This window comes from Verticillium nonalfalfae, assembly GCF_003724135.2.
Source record: "Verticillium nonalfalfae strain VnAa140/NRRL 66861 chromosome Unknown scaffold_57, whole genome shotgun sequence".
Taxonomy (NCBI): Eukaryota; Fungi; Ascomycota; class Sordariomycetes; order Glomerellales; family Plectosphaerellaceae; genus Verticillium; species Verticillium nonalfalfae.
The window spans coordinates 1-17,605 of NW_021167282.1; the positions used below are offsets into that span (position 1 = coordinate 1).

Here is a 17,605-nt window from a genome sequence, read left to right on the forward strand (position 1 = left end):
GCACTGGCGGTGGTGGTGGCGCGGCCGGGATCAGCGCCGGGGGGTGGTGGTGGTGCTGGCGGGAATGCCGGTGCGTCGCTGGAGGTGCGGTGGGGGGTGTTGCTGTTGGCGTTGCTGCTTGTCGTCTTGGTGTAGGCGCTTGGAGGCTGGGCACAAGGTTGCATTGATGGCATGGCAGGGCGGGGCATGGCGAGCGTGGGACATTGTCATCTAGCTTTCTGATGGTTGGGCTTGATACCCCTTGGCGTTAATGATTGATCCGGCAGTGAAGGTCTCGGCATGTGATGGCTGTTGGCGATGATTGAGCGAAGTAACCAGTAACGAACCATGCCTTTGCCTGTGCCAGCGCCCAGGTCGTGTGACATGAGACTTGAATGACCAAGTTTATATATATATACTTCATCCACGTCAATGGGCACAACTCGAGGCCCCTCTCAACTATAGGTATGCCTAGGCGGCCGTAGTAACACCACCCACTTTTCTTTGTCCATAGCACTCACGATGCCACACCAATCCAATCCACCTTATTGCAGCATTCACTCACATCACCAACCGCCCTGCCTCCAACAGGCGCCGCGCCCTGTCGATCAGGCCCCTGGCCAGCGGCATACATGCACCTCGCTGAAGCGCCCAGACGGAGACACCTCACCTCCTACTCATAGGTGGCCGACAGAAAACCCCTGCTCGATACTCCAGGGGCCGTGCCGCCCCCAAGCACCAACCGACTCAAGGACCCTGCACCAGCACCAACAGTAGTGGAAGCTGGGGCCGAAAGTCTTGGCTCGTCACATAAAAAAGGAACACGATACCCCCAGGAACCGATGCTCAGCTCGCGGCGATGGATAGATACACTCGTGATACTGCGCTGGAATTTGCGGCGTCACCATGTTAGCACCGAGTCGCAGCACCCGTCAAGCGCGGCACGTCGTCTTGACGGTCACTGTTTTTGTCCTCCTCTACCTCTTCCTCCTACGCAGCCCCTCGGTCGAGAACGAGGCGGCCTTCCTGCGGCATCACATGAACGCCGACCCGCCAGAGCACACTCTCGTCAAGAGCTCCTTCGACTGGTCCTCGGTCCAGTTCGCCCATGTGCCGCCACCCCTCGACCCGCCGGCGCCGCCGCTGGCGACGCGCCGCTCGGCCAACATGCCGCGCATCCAGCACGTCTTCACCGACGACGACGACGAGACGCACGCCGCCGCCCGCCTCCGCGAGAGCCGGCGGCGCAAGGTCCGCGACGTCTTCGCGCGCGACTGGCAGAGCTACCGCGCGCACGCCTGGCTCCAGGACGACCTCAACCCCGTGTCGGGCACGGGCAAGGACCAGTTCTCCGGGTGGGCGGCGACGCTCGTCGATGCGCTCGACACGCTCTGGATCATGGGGCTGCGGGTCGAGTTTGACGAGGCCGTCGACGCCGTGGGCCGCATCGACTTTGGCGCCTCGACCCACGGCCGCGTCAACATGTTCGAGACGACGATCCGCTACCTCGGCGGCCTGCTCGCGGCCCACGACCTCTCGGGCCGCCCCGTGCTGCTGGCCAAGGCCGTCGAGCTCGGCGACCTGCTGCTCGCCGGCTTCAACACGCCCGACGGCCTGCCCGTGGACTTTCTCGCCTTTGCGCGCGCCAAGACGGGCGAGGGCCTCGCCGTCGAGCCGTGGGTCGTCGCCGCGTCGCCCGGCACCCTCAGCCTCGAGATGACGCGCCTGTCGCAGGTCACGGGCGACGCGCGCTACCACGAGGCCGTGACGCGCGTCATGCGCCTGTTCGAGGCCCAGCAGAGGAAGACGCGGCTGCCGGGCCTCTGGCCCATGTGGGTGTCCATGGCGCACAAGGACGTCAGCGCGCGGGACGAGTTCACGCTCGGCGGCAACGGCGACTCGCTGTTCGAGTACCTGCCCAAGATGCACGCGCTGCTCGGCGCCGACGAGGCCATGTACGCCGGCATGACGCGGCGGTTCGTCCAGGCGGCCGACGACGCGCTCTTCTTCCGCCCCATGGTGCCGGACCAGGCCGACATTCTCATCGCGGCCGCCGCGCGCGTCAGTCCCGACGGCGCCGTGACGCGGGGCACCGAGAGCGAGCACCTCGCCTGCTTCCTCGGCGGCACCTTCGCCCTCGCCGGACGCCTGCTGCGGATGCCGGCGGCCGTCGAGACGGGGGTGCGGCTCGCGCGCGGGTGCGCCTACGCCTACGGCGCCTTCGCGTCGGGCATCATGCCGGAGCGCTTCGACATGGTGCCGTGCCCGACGCGGGCCGCGTGCGCGTGGGACGAGGCGCTGTGGGCGGACGCGGCGCGGCGCGACGCCGGCACCCCGACGGCGTGGAAGGGCGAGCTGCCGCGCGGGTTCACGACGGCCAAGGACCCGCGCTACATCCTCCGGCCCGAGGCCATCGAGAGCGTCTTCGTCAGCTACCGCGTCACCGGCGACGCGGCGCTGCAGGACACGGCGTGGGCCATGTTCGAGGCCGTCGCCAACGGGCCGGCCGCCGCCTTCGGCCACGGGTCTGTCAAGGACGTCACGGTGCCGCAGGGCGAGCTGGTGCGGGAGGATTACATGGAGGTGAGCGCCCCCCCCCCCCCCCCCGGACCTGTTCGTGCCGAACGGTGTGAATGTGCGAGTGGACTGACGATGCGAAAACAGAGCTTTTGGCTGGCTGAGACGCTCAAGTACTTCTACCTCGTCTTCTCGCCGCCCAATGTTATCAGCTTGGATGAGTTTGTGCTCAACACCGAGGCCCACCCTTTGCGAATGCCGAGCTGAAGGGTTGGCTCGATTTGACTTTGCCCTGACTGAACACACTACATGGACATCAGGAACGACGGCCTGTGCTGCTGTATTGGGCAACCGGGGTGGACTCGATGCTATGGATCGAAGATACGGCAGTGGAGACGAATACGTGATCGTCGCTCGGCCCGCTGTCCGCCTGCTGTCCGCGCCGCTGATCCGGGGGATGCTGTGCGGATCAACTTGGGTAGTCTTGGAGCTTGGATCGAGTCTCGGTCACAAGCGAGGCTTTGTCCACGATGGGACCTCGCATCTACAGGGGAGGAATAGAAACTTGGTCGTCCTGGAAAGGACGCAGATACGTTCGTCGGCAGCAGAACGTTGCCATCCCACGACAAATACCTGTGGCCGACTACCACATTATACTATCGACCTATCATACTTCTGACATGAAAGATTAATTACAAGGCAGCTCCACAAATGCTACTGGTTACCACACAAGCATTGCACAGCAGCACTGGGATTCGTCCCTTAATGAAATTCGTTCTCGCTTGAAGGCTTCTTATTTTCTAGTCTCTTTTGTGTAACTTACCCTAGTCGTTATACTTACGACGTCAATGTAACAAGGCGCCTCCCATGACAGTTGTCAGTATGAACTGGTCCAGGCACCGTCTCGTTCCATCCCTGTCCAGCATAGAGCTTCGGCCCCGGCAAAGGCCATGCTGTTTCCAGTGTAGGCTCATGCAATGAGTATGCGTACAACTGCTCGTCTTGCCTGCTGTACAGGGCCTGGGCGCTGACACCTCGTCCGGCGAGAGTATCGCGCCCATCACCCACAACTTGAACGTTGCCACACTGTGGGTAAAACTCCGGCTCGCCAAGATGCGATCGATGCAGCGCGATCATCTCCGAGCGCACCACGTAGTTTCCCGGCGCAATGTCTGGCGGCACCACCGCTTCCATGACGCCGCCGTTGGCGCGCAGCACGTCCGACGCCCAGAGGCCTTCTGCGTTGGCCGGGCCTGAGACGAGGCCGCTTTCCTGGATCTTGGTCCACCGCAGCGTGCTTTTGTCGACCTCGGCGCAGCTACCGTGGCAGGGAGCTAGGTACGTCAGCGTCGGGCCCGAGTGCGCCCACCCTTCGGGGCTGAGGACGGGGTCGGCTGATGTCCAGTGGATGAGCATGGTAGAGCCTGCGGTGACGGTGCCGTGGTTCGCGGCAGGGGTGGCGCCGCGGCGGCAGATCATGTCTGGGCTTGTAGGGTCGAGCTCCGGCCCTTCGTCTGGTGTCGTAAAGGGCCAGCCGATCGCCGAGGGGGAGGGGTCCGGATTCCAGTTGCGGAAGCCCTCGTGGTCTGTGCCGTCGAGGGTGAAGGTCTTGATGTAGCCGTGGGCCGCGGCCTGGCTGGTGAGGAATAGAAGGAGGGCAACTCGGACCATATTGGATCTGCTTCCAGGGTGAGAAGCTGACGTTTCTTGCGTCTGTCAAGGTGAATGGATGTATGCGATTGTGTCTGTTAGTGACGGATTGGGAAACCATCGTGGTGGCCAACGCATATATACCCAGACTCGGCATTCGCCCACAATTGTGTTGTATCAGAGTGTCACTCGTGATGTAAGATGATTCTGTTGGTATCTGACAACGCATACACTTGGCCGGTGTATCCTCCGTCCTTGGCCGTTGTCCGAGACTTTCACAAGAATAAGAGGGTTGTGCTTGGGGAAGGGCCAAAACCCGAACAACAATCCTTTATTCACCCATTTTCTTTGCCCATGAATGACGAAGTCTATTGTTCAGAACCCAACGTGTGGATGAATTCTACGGCGGTTCTGACGGCATCCAGTCTACCACTGAATTATGGCAGGTGCAATGTCCGTCATACAGTACCCGAGCTCAGGGTTCGCTGAGTCTTTCCACACCAGCGTCCTCGGGGCCTGAATAACCGAGGATTATGAGTTCAAAAGCATATATCATGAGATTCGAAAGCTAGTGCAGGCTCCTGGAACAGTTGCAGATATACCAGCAGCTCAATACATGTGATCTCGTCGATGAGTACGACATGTGCAACTCAGCAATTTTTCTCCTACTCACGATGAGGGAGACCAGTCCGCTCCTCAGGTCAGTCCGGTCTGTGAGAGGAATAGATAGGCATTATATGTTTGGTGTGGTCGATCGCAGCATGCTGGTTTCTACTGGGCCTCTTGCCAGGCATGAGTTTGACGGCAAACCGACCACACAGTTGGTTGCTCGCCGAGCGAAGGATTTCCAATCTTTCGAGGACTCTCATGCTATATTCAATACAAAAAGCAGCCACCATCCTATTGCCTCTGATCCAGCCTTCAAGTTGCCAATTTGTCCTCTGGTGACACCAGAAACCTGATTCGGCTCAACATCGCAAGAAAGGTCGGGAACTGCTCCCCTCAGCAAATGAGTCGTGACACTGCAGTGTTACGGGGAACTGTACTAAAGTAGACGACAAGGCCGAATTAAGCTGCACGCCCCCCAGAAAGGATGTTATACCCTGCACTTCTATGGCGCAGTGGTGGTCGGAGGTGCCAGGAATAGCTTATCCAGCTGAGCACCTGGAAATAAACCCCCACTCTTCAGCAGATCGAATCTCAAAAGAAAAATCCTGAACCGTCCCGGCCGCCAGTCCCGTCTCTGTGCCGTGTATCGTGCGGGTAGGTCGGTAGATGGTGACAGAGTAGCGCGCGGCCCCCAACAGGCCAAGCGACCAGGCTGTGAGCGCCAAATGAAGCTTTATGATTCGCCGACCAGAGCCAACCGCATAACACGAAACAAGCTCGAAGGCGAGTCTCCATCTCTTCCTGAGTCTAGACTTCAGGACCCTCGTCGGCCGTGGTAAGGTGGGCGCAGGCCATTCGAGGTCGTTCTGATCCGTCCTGGTAAATGTATGCCGATCCTCTCATGGCATCCAAAGACGAGACGCGGAGCCAAACAATCCTTTTCATCATTTCATCAATGCAACAATTTTTTCTTTTGTCGTCGAGCTTTGAGCCGTCTGCGCCATGTACTCGCCCATCTCTGGCGCTGAATCCAACGAATATGAGCTCCGGGCACCAGGTGTAGTACCAAGACAGGTGGTTTCCGCGCCGAAGCAGGCTGGACTGCTGGCAAAGTGGTCTGTCTTTGGCACCTTGCTGATCACAACGACACTGAGTTCTGTTCTTGTCGTCGCCCACGTCCAGAGCTGGCTCATCAACGATACTTGGTACGAATTCTGGTTCCTTTCAATACGAATCAACAGAGCCGCTCTGCAGTCCGGTATCCAGATCATCGCCGTTCTCCTGGGTCTCATCCATGCCTCGGCCGTGGCGTACCTCGTTCAGTATGGCGTCAGTCTCGCCTTCTTCAGCGGCACGAGCTTCACGACGCACAGCCTGCGGGCCATGATCAACACGAGTACACAGAGAGTCAACTGGAAGGGTCCTCCGCGCTATATGCTTCCGGTTCTCGGCATGTCTGTTCTCAGCCTCATCTCTTCGGCCGTCTGGGTCGGCGCCATCACTCCCGTGGAGAGCAGTACCATCGTCAAACAGACCGTCCTTCTCCCTTCCTACGACAACATCACCCACATTAAGGAATACCCTTCCGAGATCAATCAGTCGGGTCCCTCAGACATGGCCAAAGAGGGCCACTTCACCTACTCCGTCGGTACCAAGCTCCTCGGCAACCTCATTGTCATTGGGTCATCTGCCACCACGCCCGACAACTCGACTCGGCGGCACCCCAAGATTGACAACACCCAGTACATCTACGAAGGCCGCTCCTACGGCGTCGGCTCGGCCGTTGGTCTCAAGGACTCGGCCGTCTCCAACATCTCCTTCGCCACAGGCTACCGATACACCGAGCGCGGCTACAGCGCCGACGTCGAGTGCATCTACAACAGGAGCACGGCTCTCAGGATCGGCCGCGAGTTTCCCAGTCGCATCTTCGCCGTCGAGGGCTACCTGCCAGACAGCACCGGCTCGCGCCAGTATTCTGAGTACGTCGGCCACAGCCCCGACGCCATCGTCGCCGCCTCGGTCACCTACAGCGACGACTCGATTCGGCGGTACGTCGGCATCGCCGCCGGCGAGAGCTACCGCGCCCTCAACGCGACGCAGTGCACCGTCGACTTCACGCCGCGCCTCTTCAACGTCTCGGTGGCGCTCGCGGGCCGCAACATCACCGTCACGCCTCTGGACGAGACTGACGACTTTGACCCGCAGCGCAACATCACGCGCACCGTCGTGCGCCAGTTTGAGCTCATCTCGAACGACCTGACTAACTTTTACGAGTCAGTCCTCGGCAACGCGTTCCTCTCGAGCATCCGGGCGTGGAACATCTCGTACAACGCCAATGGCGCGGCGACGGAGGAGTTTGCCACGCTGAGGGGGCTCGAGAACTCCATGACTGCCATGGCGGATTCCATGCTGGCGGCCTACGGCGCGGCGCAGGTCATGGTTGGGAATTTCACCGAGGAGCGAGAGGTCGACGTCACCGTGGAGACGCTCGTCATCGGACAGAGGGCCTACATCATTGCCATTGCCATTTTGAATGCCTTGATCGTCGCTGCTGTCATTGAAGAGGCCATCAGGACGAAGGGGTGGAGAGGCCTATCCTCGCAAGACTTTACAGATTCGGAGTGGCTTTTGCTGTCGGGATACCGGGGCGGACAGGAAGCGGCCGAAAGTGAGAGGCATCGACTGCAGTATTTGAACAACATCCAACGCAAGCCAGTGAGCAAGCCGGGATTTTCCACATCGCAGTTCTCCCCGGGCGAGGTTCGTGTTGGCATGGGCCTTGAGACGCGGGTGGTCATGGTACCGGCAACTCGTGGTAGGGACGGTCGGATGGCGGTGAAGCTGAGCACGCGGGTCAAGGAATGAGGATAGATCTTCCATGAAAGCTAATGATGAGTTTGCGAGGAATATGCTCGTGAGCGCTTATCGAGTACTCACAACGCAGGCCGCGTATTGGTTCGACTGCTGCTTGAACGCATTGACTTGTCTTCTTGCCCGCCGATCCTATATGTGAAAACCCTCTTGGGTAAATTACCACTAAGATGACTCCCGGATAATCTTGCGAACGACTTCGAGGGTCCTAACTGGAGCATCCGCTTTGATTATGTTCACGAGGTTGTCGATCTCTCGACGGCTCATGGCTCACGAGGGCCCTTCTCAAGCACGAGCAGACTTTGTTCCAGCTGCTCACTGCTGATAGCCCCTACCAACATTTCGTCGCCCTGGCTTCCATCACGAGCAGAATGACACTTCTGCCACCAGTAAGCCAAATCAAATCTGCTAACTCCTGGGCCAGCCACGAGTTTAGTAGACTCTGTAGCTTTTTCTACAAATCCTGATGCATCCTTCAATCAGAGTTGTCGGGTCTTAGCTTGCCTTGGCCGCCGCGATGGCTCCGGCGCCTTGGCTGGTAGGCCATCGTCGATGGGTGAGTAAGCCTGAATCGAGATGCCGAGTTCTCGCAACGGAGGGAAGAAAATGGTTTCGTTGCCACAAACAGCGATGCCGTAGCTTCCCGAGAACTTAGTAGAACGACGAATCCCTTGGACTTGATATTATTGTGCCGCTTGATGGTAGGCTCTTTGGCGAGATATGAGAGCCCGACTTTTTCGAACTTGCACTGCTCATAAAGAATCCGGATTACTTCCATCTGCTTAGCAGGAAAGACCGTTCCATCCAGCAAACAGCAGGTGAAAGCTGAAATGAGCCTTCGCAGAACATTCCACCTCGATATCTATAAGCTTCTAAATGCTCCTTAGACCGGAAAGTTAACAGCCCCCACGTATGTAACATCGAAGAATGTCCCAGTCAGCTTGGCTGTTGGGGACGCATACCTGGGCTCCCGCTCGGAGGATGAAGTAACACAGGACAAGATCCTTGTGATGCGCAAGTACAATGTCAGCGTATTTGATAATGCCAAGAGCTATGTACGTTCAAATTTAACGGGCGTTTTCTGTTAGCTACCCATGTTGTTGCTTGCGTACTATTCTAGCAAACGCCGATCTTCCAAGGAAAATGGCGGATTGAAACATCTCTAGGATATGAGGACCTTGGTGCCACATTTAAGATTTACGCCAAGATGCCTCCAGGCGTAATTGATGGAACTAGAAAGAAAGAAATGATTCCGAGGTGTTCGGAGCAGAGCTTGGCTGCTTTGAATGTGGACAAGGTAAGCAGGACATCAAGCTGGTTGAAGATGGAGTCTGTCATTGTCAGATGAGATTCCGACACCCACTGTGACGCTAGATCCGTCATCTTCTGTGGTACGATTCGGTGCCTTCACTAGCGACTCTAAGAAGCTTTGAGTGGCCGGATGTCACATTTTCCCATCGGTCTGAACGACACTTCATAGCCTTTTCTTGTCTTAGGTCACACTTGAAGGTAGGGAGAGCACTTGAAGAGGTCTTATGTTCCCAGTATACATACATTTACATTTGTGGATGCGCAAACATTGTAACCAGAGGGCTTGGTCTACTCACACTGGTATCTTATGGCCATCAATCTACTATGGTGCCGTTGCAAAGGACCCCTTTACTCTATTCCTGACCTCGCTCTCGTGTTCCACCGTAAAGATGCCTCATTTGGTATCATCATAGTCTAGTGACTTTCCTCTGCTTCAAAGTTGATGCTTACACGCCAAATGGGCCCTAGACAGACCCTAGAGTCGTATTCGACTCGCCTGGAACAATCTATTGATAGAGGCTGCGTTCGTCTGCCGACGGTTCTCACGATAGTTAATGGCCTATTCCAGTCTCTCCCTGCGTCAGTGTGTATAGCGAGGGCCTTCTGCAAGTTGTATGAGCTTTTGAAATTGTCTGCCACTTCGGTCAGGAGTTCAGAAATGGCATCGGTCTCGAAATCTTGTTCCCACGCTGGACGCTCGAGGAGAAGGTAGGAAAAGTCCTCATCGTTTGTAGGCGAAGACCGAATGCTCCAGATAACCACGAGATAGAACACCGCGGGAAGCCTGACGTACTCATCACCCAGCGATCCAGCGTCGCTGAAGTCCGCGGGCGACACATGAAAACGGCACGCCGTCCACTGCTTTCCGAGCATGCCCACGGGCGCCATGAAAAGATTCCGCTCGGCGTCAAAGTGATTAGAGGGCCACCTGTTGTAGACGTACGCCATGACGCCTGGGCACGCGATGGGCTCGATGTGCAGCACTGCCATGCAGGAGGCAGCTCGTTGGAACAATGGAAGGAGGGTCTGGCTCTGGCGTATGGAGGTAAAGGCTGGCAAGGATACAATCAGGTAGATGGTCTGTCTTTTTTCAAAGGCAGGCTTCTCCACATAGTCGACTTTGTTGAACGTGTTGGGACGAGACGGATCTCTGGCGAAGATGTCGCGGCCCCATTTCTGCAGCGGAACCACAATCTCGACGGCGTTCTGCAGGCCAGAGTAGCAGCCAAGACGCAAGATGTACGATGTGCGGGTTTCGCCAGCCACGGGCGAGACTGTTGTGTAGACCAAGTCCCTGGACGTCTCTAGCCGGATACCCTTGTTGGTCATGACAAATTCGGGCTCCATCATCCCAAACGTGTCCCTCCTTGACATGGAGTTGCAGGAAGCAAAGTCCGCGGGGCTCTCGGCGAGACAGCCCCGCGCGACGTCGACCTCGCGACGAGCGACCGGGCACGAAGGAGACCAAGTAAAAATGCTGAGATCATTCGTCTTTTGGATAATATGCTCCTGCAACCGCAGAAACGCGTTGTCTTCCTCGCCGTACAGGAGCGGCATGTTGACGCCGAAGAGCCCGAGAAGACAGTAGGCCACGTCCTCCTTACGCGTCGTCGTCCGGCGGGCTGCCCACGACATCTTCTCCGCAACGCAAATGACCCCCAGCGGTGTGCGACCGTCCAGAACACGGGAGTCGATGCTGGTGACATCTTCCAGCTGACGTCTGAGTCGTAGCTTGGTCCCGATGGTGCGCCAGGCGTTGTCGTAGAACCGGACATCTTTGGGGGCGATGAGCTCTTGCAGCGTCCATCCTCGCGTGAACCAGCGACAGCGTTTCCACGTGTCAATCTGGCCGTCGTATGCCGCGGGAAAGGATGATAAGTCTTCGAGGTACACGTAGCAGACGTGGGCGCGATGATACCACATGAACATGGAGTTGATGGCCTCCGTAAGCTCGGCGCTACTGGATTTGTCGATGCAGCACGTGTCGACCCAGACGTACTGGAGGCCTTCGGCGGCGGCAATCTCGCAGCTCTTCAGGATCTTGGCAAGGCCTGCGGAGGTGATGGGGCTCGCGTTGCGCTCCAGCCACTGCCTGAACGTGACTTCGCTGCCATCTTCCGTGCCCCAGGTGTGAGAAAGAATGGCGTAGGGTGGGATTCCGCTGAAAAATTCCTTGAATTCAAAGGTTGTTGTGTTGATAAGCCGCATGTTTCTCGTTCACCATGAGGCCACTCTGTACGATAGGGCAGTCATCGAATGTGGAGCGGTACCCTAGGATGTGCTATGTAGCTGTGCAGGGTGGACGTTGGGATGAAGCTGTCAGCTACGCCATGGGGCACCTTCTCTCACGATGGAGACAGCAGAAAGAGGGGTCATGCTGGGTTGGCGCTGGGTTGTGCATATGCAGGGTGTCACGCACAGCCTCGTCGGTCCGGTGGTTGCCGCAGTATCTTCGGGCCAGTCAGAAGCCTTACGACGTGTATCCTGAACGACGATGCAGGAATGAGTCCGTGAACTGTCCCCAGGCGGCATAATTCTTCGAAGAAGAAGAACCGGCGGCACAGATGCTTCGAGGCAAAGCATCCCGAGTTGAGTGGCTGAAGCCTGAGGCTGGTCTGTGGCTCGTCTGAGGCTGGCTTGTGGCTCAGAAGCGATATCTGATCAAGTATCGAGGCTGACGTCACATAGCGTTCTGCCGACTTCCACTTCTTCTGCTCTTCATTTCCTTCCCCATCACCAACACCACCACAACCATCATCATCATCATCATCAGGATTCGCTCGAACCCGGTATGATCCTCCAGCTGGCGACGGCCAGTCATTCGATAGCCACTCAAAACAACGTCGTATCGCGTCGTGCCAGCGCGGCGACACCAATCCTGTTGCAGCAATGTCGCGTGCGGCGCACCACCATCGACCACACAGACGAATGACGGGCAAACGGGTGAGGTCATTGCCTGGGCTTCCCTGTCGGCCAACGGGCCAATCATCATGAACATCCCGATGCCGTTCCTGGATGGATCCAGTCCCATTCAGAGCTTCCACCCATGTCGCCGCGATGGGTACAGCCGTCGAGCCTTGACCGTCTGTCCCCTGACGGCCCCTCCCCGTGTCACATTGCCAACTTTTGCTCCGGTCTTGCCTCCCTGGCGAGCCCCCCCAATCGGGACCAAGCTTCCCGACGCCGGCCCTCAGAAATGGGTGAAGTGAGAGGCTTCCTTGGTCCTCCTTGGCCACCTCACCCTGGCATCGGCGAACAAGCGTCCGTCCTTTCTTGGCCGATACCAAGCCCTGTGTTCTCACCCATCCCCAGTTCCCTAGAGCTGCGGAAACTGGTCGGCAATGTGCTGGTCTGGGGAGATCTTGACTGTTTGAAGGACCCTGGTTTGGTGTCTTCTGGTCGGGCCTTGCTGGACAAAGTTGTCCGCGACCTGGCGATTTCCCCTAAATGGATCGCCTCTTCTCCCGTTTCCTGGCACCTGGTGTCTTTTTCACATTTTGCTCGCTTTATTGTCGTGATGGTCGTTAATTCTGGCTGTCCACCTTATACTCCAGCTCCTCCCCCCTCCTCTTCATCTCGTATCCTCTCGGAGATTTCTTTGATACGACATTGCTCCCGCCAAACTAAGACCACAGACGCCCCCAGACTGTGTGACAACCCCTACCGCATTCGCCCCCTTCTCCTCACCTCCCCCAGTATTGCGACATCATAGGCCGTCCTGCACTGCAGACCTGCCTGCTGCTCCTCCAGCCTGTTCCCTTCTGCGAGGTCGACGTCAGCGCACCTCAGTGCACCCCAGCGCCCGCTCTGCCGGGAACGCCTTTCGTATCTGCCCGCCGCCGCCATGTCGTTCGCAGGGCTCCTACCATCATCACCCTCACCACATAGCCCAGGGCCTTCGTCTCCGAGCTTTCACACCTCGCGACCGAGATTCAATTCCCAACTGACCTCTGATCGCCTACGCGAAGCTTCCATCATGCCGGCCTCCATGGTTGGCAACATAAACAAGGGCCGCCAGTCCGTGTTCAAGGAGGTCGGGCTTGATGACGACCTAAGCGATGACGGCTCGCAAGCGGGTCCGACCTCGCCGAGGGCCGACCGGAAAGCCTCCCTCGTCAGCGAAAGAGAATTCGGTGCCATCACATCGCTGCCGACGAAGCGACAGCGAGACGACGACGTGCATGATGCTGGCCGGCAAAGTGACCGTGATACCGGTGGGCAGTCGCACGACGAAAATGAGGACGGTCGCGACGAAGACAACGAAACCAAACACGAGGACCAGCAATCCTCACGTCCGGAACGCCGCCGATCGTGGTATACCAAGCTAGCAGCCGGCTACAAGAGGCCTCGCATCAAGGCGGTGGCGACGGCACCTCCGTCCTCGGTTTCCAGTCTGCAGCGATTCACCGTCATTGCACTCCTCATTGCCGTTGTCTTTCCCGCTTTCAATTATCGCAGTGGTTCGAAGAAAATTGAGGTCGGCGTTGAGGCCGGCGTCATTCAGACCAGACAGACCAGCCCAACTGATGTCTGCACCCGATGGGCGCATCAAGGCAAGTGTCCCGTGTCATATATGCCATCCTAGACTGACATGACCAGCCGCTCAAATCAATGGAACGCTGTACATATATGGCGGGCAGGCCAAAACTCGCGGTGATCAGGAGTTCAACACGTGGAGTAAGACACGCCACACCATACAAGCCTGCCTATTCATCTCCGCTGACCATATCGTAGACAAGAACTTTCTGACGCTGGACTTGCAAAATTCCTGGGGCATTGACGAGCCGAAACTGACTGGGCTTGAGATCCCTGATGGACCCCCAGCCGTCTCTCTCGGCTACCTCTGGCAGGACTACGATAACTTGTATCTCTACGGCGGACAATTTGCCGACAACGTCGACGATGGCAGCGGCGAGCCTCAGTATGCGACACCCGACCCAATGGCACTGTGGCGATACGACATCAAGAACAAGGAATGGTCCAGCTTTGACGACCCTCGCACGTCGGCGGGCAACTACTCGACGCAGAGCGACATTCCCGTCCAGCGAGCCGCCGAAGGTGCTGGTCTGTCTGTTCCTGAGCTTGGGCTGAGCTGGTATTTTGGAGGCCATCTGGACGTGGCTACGACCCGCGGCTGGTCGATTCAGATTGCCCGTCTCTTCCTCAGCAGTCTGCTCGAATGGACGCACCCTGGTTTCGCCAACACTGGCGTCGACACGTTGCACAGCTCCGGCGCTGGCGAAGGCGGCACCTACCGAAACATCACCGAGGGCGGCACCCAGGGGGGCGAAAACTTTCCCGAGCGGGCCGATGCCGTCCTCATCTTCGTGCCCGGCTGGGGCAAGCGCGGTGTTTTGATCGGCCTCGGCGGGGGTGCCAACGAACAACTCACTGAGAACATGGAAAAGCTGGATGTGTATGATATTGAGACCTCCGAGTGGTACAAACAGGAGACTTCTGGTGATAAGCCGCCAGTTCGAGTCAATCCATGTGCCGTCGTGGCCAGCGCGCCGGACGCGTCCAGCTTTCAGATCTACCTCTTTGGAGGTCAGGATCTGGCTACTGTGAGTATCGCAGTGACTTGACCATAGACCAAGGATACTAACAGCACCAGGACAATCAAACCCAATACAACGACATGTACATCCTAACCATTCCCGCCTTCCACTGGATCCGTGTCGACAATGGCGACTCGTCCTCCGTCCCCGCCCCTCGAGCAGGCCACACGTGTACAATGCGCGACGGTCAGATGATTCTCGTCGGTGGCTATGTCGGCGAAGATATTTCATGTGACTCGCCCGGCATCTATGTCTTCAACGCCTCCTCTCTGCAGTGGGCCGATAAATTCAACGCCGGCGATCACGATGCCGACATAAGCTCGGACAATTTGGTCCTGGCCAACTCATGGGGCTACCGCGTCCCCGAGCCCGTTCAGAAGGTTATTGGTGGCAACGCGGACGGCAGCGCGACTCTCACCACGCCCTCCAGCGGACCGGCCACTGATGGACCTTTCGCAACAGGCAAGCCTCCCGTCTTCACGATCACCGAGAGCGGCGCCACGGCAACTATTACGCAACCTGCTCCGGGTGCCACAGGCGGCAGCGCCAACACGCCCAGCGAGGGCGACAATAGCGGAGACGACGGTGGGGGTAACTCGAACGCTGGACTCATTGCCGCCGGCATTATTGCAGGCATCTTTGCCCTGCTGGCCGCGTACCTCGGCTGGTGCGCGTGGCTGTACCGCCGCCAGGTCGCCGCCTACAAGCAGCACCTCGCCGTGGCGAACCGTTACCATGGGGCCTCGAACGCGTCATTTGGACTCGGCGGCGGAGCGTTCGGCGGCCTCCTGGGCCGTGGCCGATCGGGCCGCGGCCACAACCGCGACACGAGCACCGCGAGCGATGAGAGCTTCGGCTGGGTCGGTCCAGGCAAGGAACCCAAGTGGATGCCGGACGAGCTCACGCCCGGCTCGAACAGCGGAACCACGGCTGGAGGGAGCAGCAGCGCGGCGGGCGGATTTGCGCGCAAGAGCGAGGATGTCAGAAGCGGACGCACGGGCGACGGGACGAGCCGCGGGGCGCAGACTGATCGCGACAGCATCTCGAGCACAGAGGCCCTGTTGGAGGGGCAGGAGCCGAGTTTCTTCTCCGTCGTCATGGGGCCGAGGAGGGCTCTGCGGGTTGTTAATGGAGCTGAGGATACCCGGTAGATACGTGTTTTACGAGACATGAGCACACGACTTGGCGAGGCTTTCTAGGTGGAATAAGGCTATGAGAGCGTGTTCAGCGACGAGGTGCCTTTGTTCGATACCCTTTCTTCTCGTGCAGCATACAGAGCAATTGAGCATTTACATGACCAATCAGTCTTATCGATACCATTGGCATCATATCTCAGAGACTTGGGTGTGGATTCGGGCAGACATGCGTTGTCAGACATCGATGCTACTCATTGACAGCTACTCAACGACAACTCAGCGACCAGTTTGTCAACGAGGGAAAGCTCACGAGACTTTTCGTGCGACGATCATGTGTATATGTGTAATCATTGGCGCTGATGTCTAGGTTTGCTGCCATGAACGGTGGTCCTCTGCTGGACACCAGTCTGCACTGTGAATGACAAGTATCATATCGCTAACGGATACATGATCAACTAACAAATATTTGCGTCTTTTTGAATTGAAGGGCGGGTACAATGTAAAATAAGGGCTGTGACTCCTCCACTATTGCCTACGATGGTTTTTTTTGGTGACACACTCTTCCACAATTGCACCCTCCCTCCCGACCGGTTCTTTTCCAAGAGCCAAACTCTGGAAGTGCATCTGCTACGCATCTTGGGCCCCTTCACTGCAAAGCTGAACAGATTTAACACTAAACGATCAGCTATCGCACACTGATATTGTGCAACTTTGGTCATGAGACACTGAGCTAGAGAGGATAGGACAAAGGGCTTACTGTTTCCGAGGTCCGGAGCGAGTATCGCCGCCACACTTCTCGTCAAGACATCCAACTTCCCAGGCCGAGATCACTAGTTAGGCCCCTCGATACGGGGGAGGTCGATACGGGACATGAGGTCGTCGGTGCACACCGGGTCCTGAAGACAAGCCATCACTGCCTCGAGACCAATCGGATCGACCTGCCTCTTCGTCATCTCTCCAGCGGCGGCGGCGGCCTGGGCACCCTGGCGGCCGATGAGCTTCGTGGCGCACTCCGGCTTGGCGAGGCAAGAGGTCACGGACGCGAGATCAAGGGGAATGTTTTGCCTCTTGCTCTTCTCGGCGCCATCGATCAGCTTGTCGATTTGCTCAAACAGGTCCTTGCGGCACTTGGCCGTGGCAAGGCACGTCTGCACGTTTCCGATGTTGTCCAAGATCTCCTTCGTGCTCTCGGGCTCCAGGACCTGGCCCGGGATCTTGAGCTTGTCGAGCTTCTTCGCGCAGGCAGGGTTGTTGCTGCAAGTCAACAGCTTGTCCTGAAACTTCTGAAAGTCGTCCACCTCCTGCCTCTTGGTCTTGCCGAGGGGAGCCGTGGGAGACGAGAGGGCGCCTTGCTGGAGCTTCTTGATGCATTCGGGGTTGCTGATGCAGGTGAATAGTTGGGCCTGAAGATCCGTGAGCTGCACCTTCTCGGCGCTGTCAATGCCGACGTTTTCGAGCCCTGGCGCCGCCTGTCGTTAGCAGCTGTGTGACGCGGAGCGTGATTTTGATGTTGGAGCTTACCTAGGTTGCCCTCGGTCAAGGGGGCAGCGATGGCCAGAGAGGCGACAGAGGCTGCGAGAATGGCGGAGACCTTCATGTTGAAGAACGGCTGTCTGCGATTGTGTACGTGCGAATGTCGGTGACGATCTGGTAGTCGGGCTGAGGCGTGGATTTCGAAAGGCGGTTGATGACCAAACTACCAACCCAGAGTAGCATGAATGGGGCATTATATATCCATCGTGACGACGTATCCGAACCAGAGCAAAGCATTACTCTCGGCCGCACTGAACGTCATACCTGGTACTGCAGAAGCAATGAGGCAGGGCGTCTTTGCTGCGACGCAAAACGACTGGCACGTAGATTACGCCAATTACGGTAGCGACGTACGAGGGGGCGTGACCAGAACCTACATGCCGATGAGAGCGACCTGTCTCTCGGAATCCCGGCGGTTTGTCTCGGCACTCATCATTCAAT

The 17,605-nt window shown here is 57.7% G+C and overlaps 6 protein-coding genes across 6 annotated transcripts; 3 read left to right on the forward strand and 3 right to left on the reverse strand.

The window, feature by feature from the left end:
* Positions 1-885: 885 nt before the first annotated feature.
* On the forward strand, positions 886-2,763 carry D7B24_007233 (uncharacterized protein; the record flags this gene model as incomplete). The annotated part of the gene is made up of 2 exons (XM_028641346.1): positions 886-2,562; positions 2,644-2,763. The coding sequence occupies 2 exons, from the start codon at positions 886-888 to the stop codon at positions 2,761-2,763; spliced, it is 1,797 nt and encodes a 598-aa protein (XP_028494556.1).
* A 570-nt stretch (positions 2,764-3,333) lies between these two features.
* Positions 3,334-4,167, reverse strand: D7B24_007234 (uncharacterized protein; the record flags this gene model as incomplete). The annotated part of the gene is made up of 1 exon (XM_028641347.1): positions 3,334-4,167. The coding sequence occupies one exon, from the start codon at positions 4,165-4,167 to the stop codon at positions 3,334-3,336; it is 834 nt and encodes a 277-aa protein (XP_028494557.1).
* Positions 4,168-5,757: 1,590 nt separating this feature from the next.
* Positions 5,758-7,620, forward strand: D7B24_007235 (uncharacterized protein; the record flags this gene model as incomplete). The annotated part of the gene is made up of 1 exon (XM_028641348.1): positions 5,758-7,620. The coding sequence occupies one exon, from the start codon at positions 5,758-5,760 to the stop codon at positions 7,618-7,620; it is 1,863 nt and encodes a 620-aa protein (XP_028494558.1).
* Positions 7,621-9,351: 1,731 nt separating this feature from the next.
* On the reverse strand, positions 9,352-11,145 carry D7B24_007236 (uncharacterized protein; the record flags this gene model as incomplete). The annotated part of the gene is made up of 1 exon (XM_028641349.1): positions 9,352-11,145. One exon carries the CDS (start codon positions 11,143-11,145, stop codon positions 9,352-9,354), a length of 1,794 nt encoding a protein of 597 aa, XP_028494559.1.
* Positions 11,146-12,913: 1,768 nt separating this feature from the next.
* D7B24_007237 (uncharacterized protein) lies at positions 12,914-15,646 on the forward strand (the record flags this gene model as incomplete). The annotated part of the gene is made up of 4 exons (XM_028641350.1): positions 12,914-13,397; positions 13,537-13,614; positions 13,672-14,501; positions 14,552-15,646. The coding sequence occupies 4 exons, from the start codon at positions 12,914-12,916 to the stop codon at positions 15,644-15,646; spliced, it is 2,487 nt and encodes an 828-aa protein (XP_028494560.1).
* An 815-nt stretch (positions 15,647-16,461) lies between these two features.
* Positions 16,462-17,228, reverse strand: D7B24_007238 (uncharacterized protein; the record flags this gene model as incomplete). The annotated part of the gene is made up of 2 exons (XM_028641351.1): positions 16,462-17,090; positions 17,153-17,228. The coding sequence occupies 2 exons, from the start codon at positions 17,226-17,228 to the stop codon at positions 16,462-16,464; spliced, it is 705 nt and encodes a 234-aa protein (XP_028494561.1).
* Between the last annotated feature and the right edge of the window lie 377 nt (positions 17,229-17,605).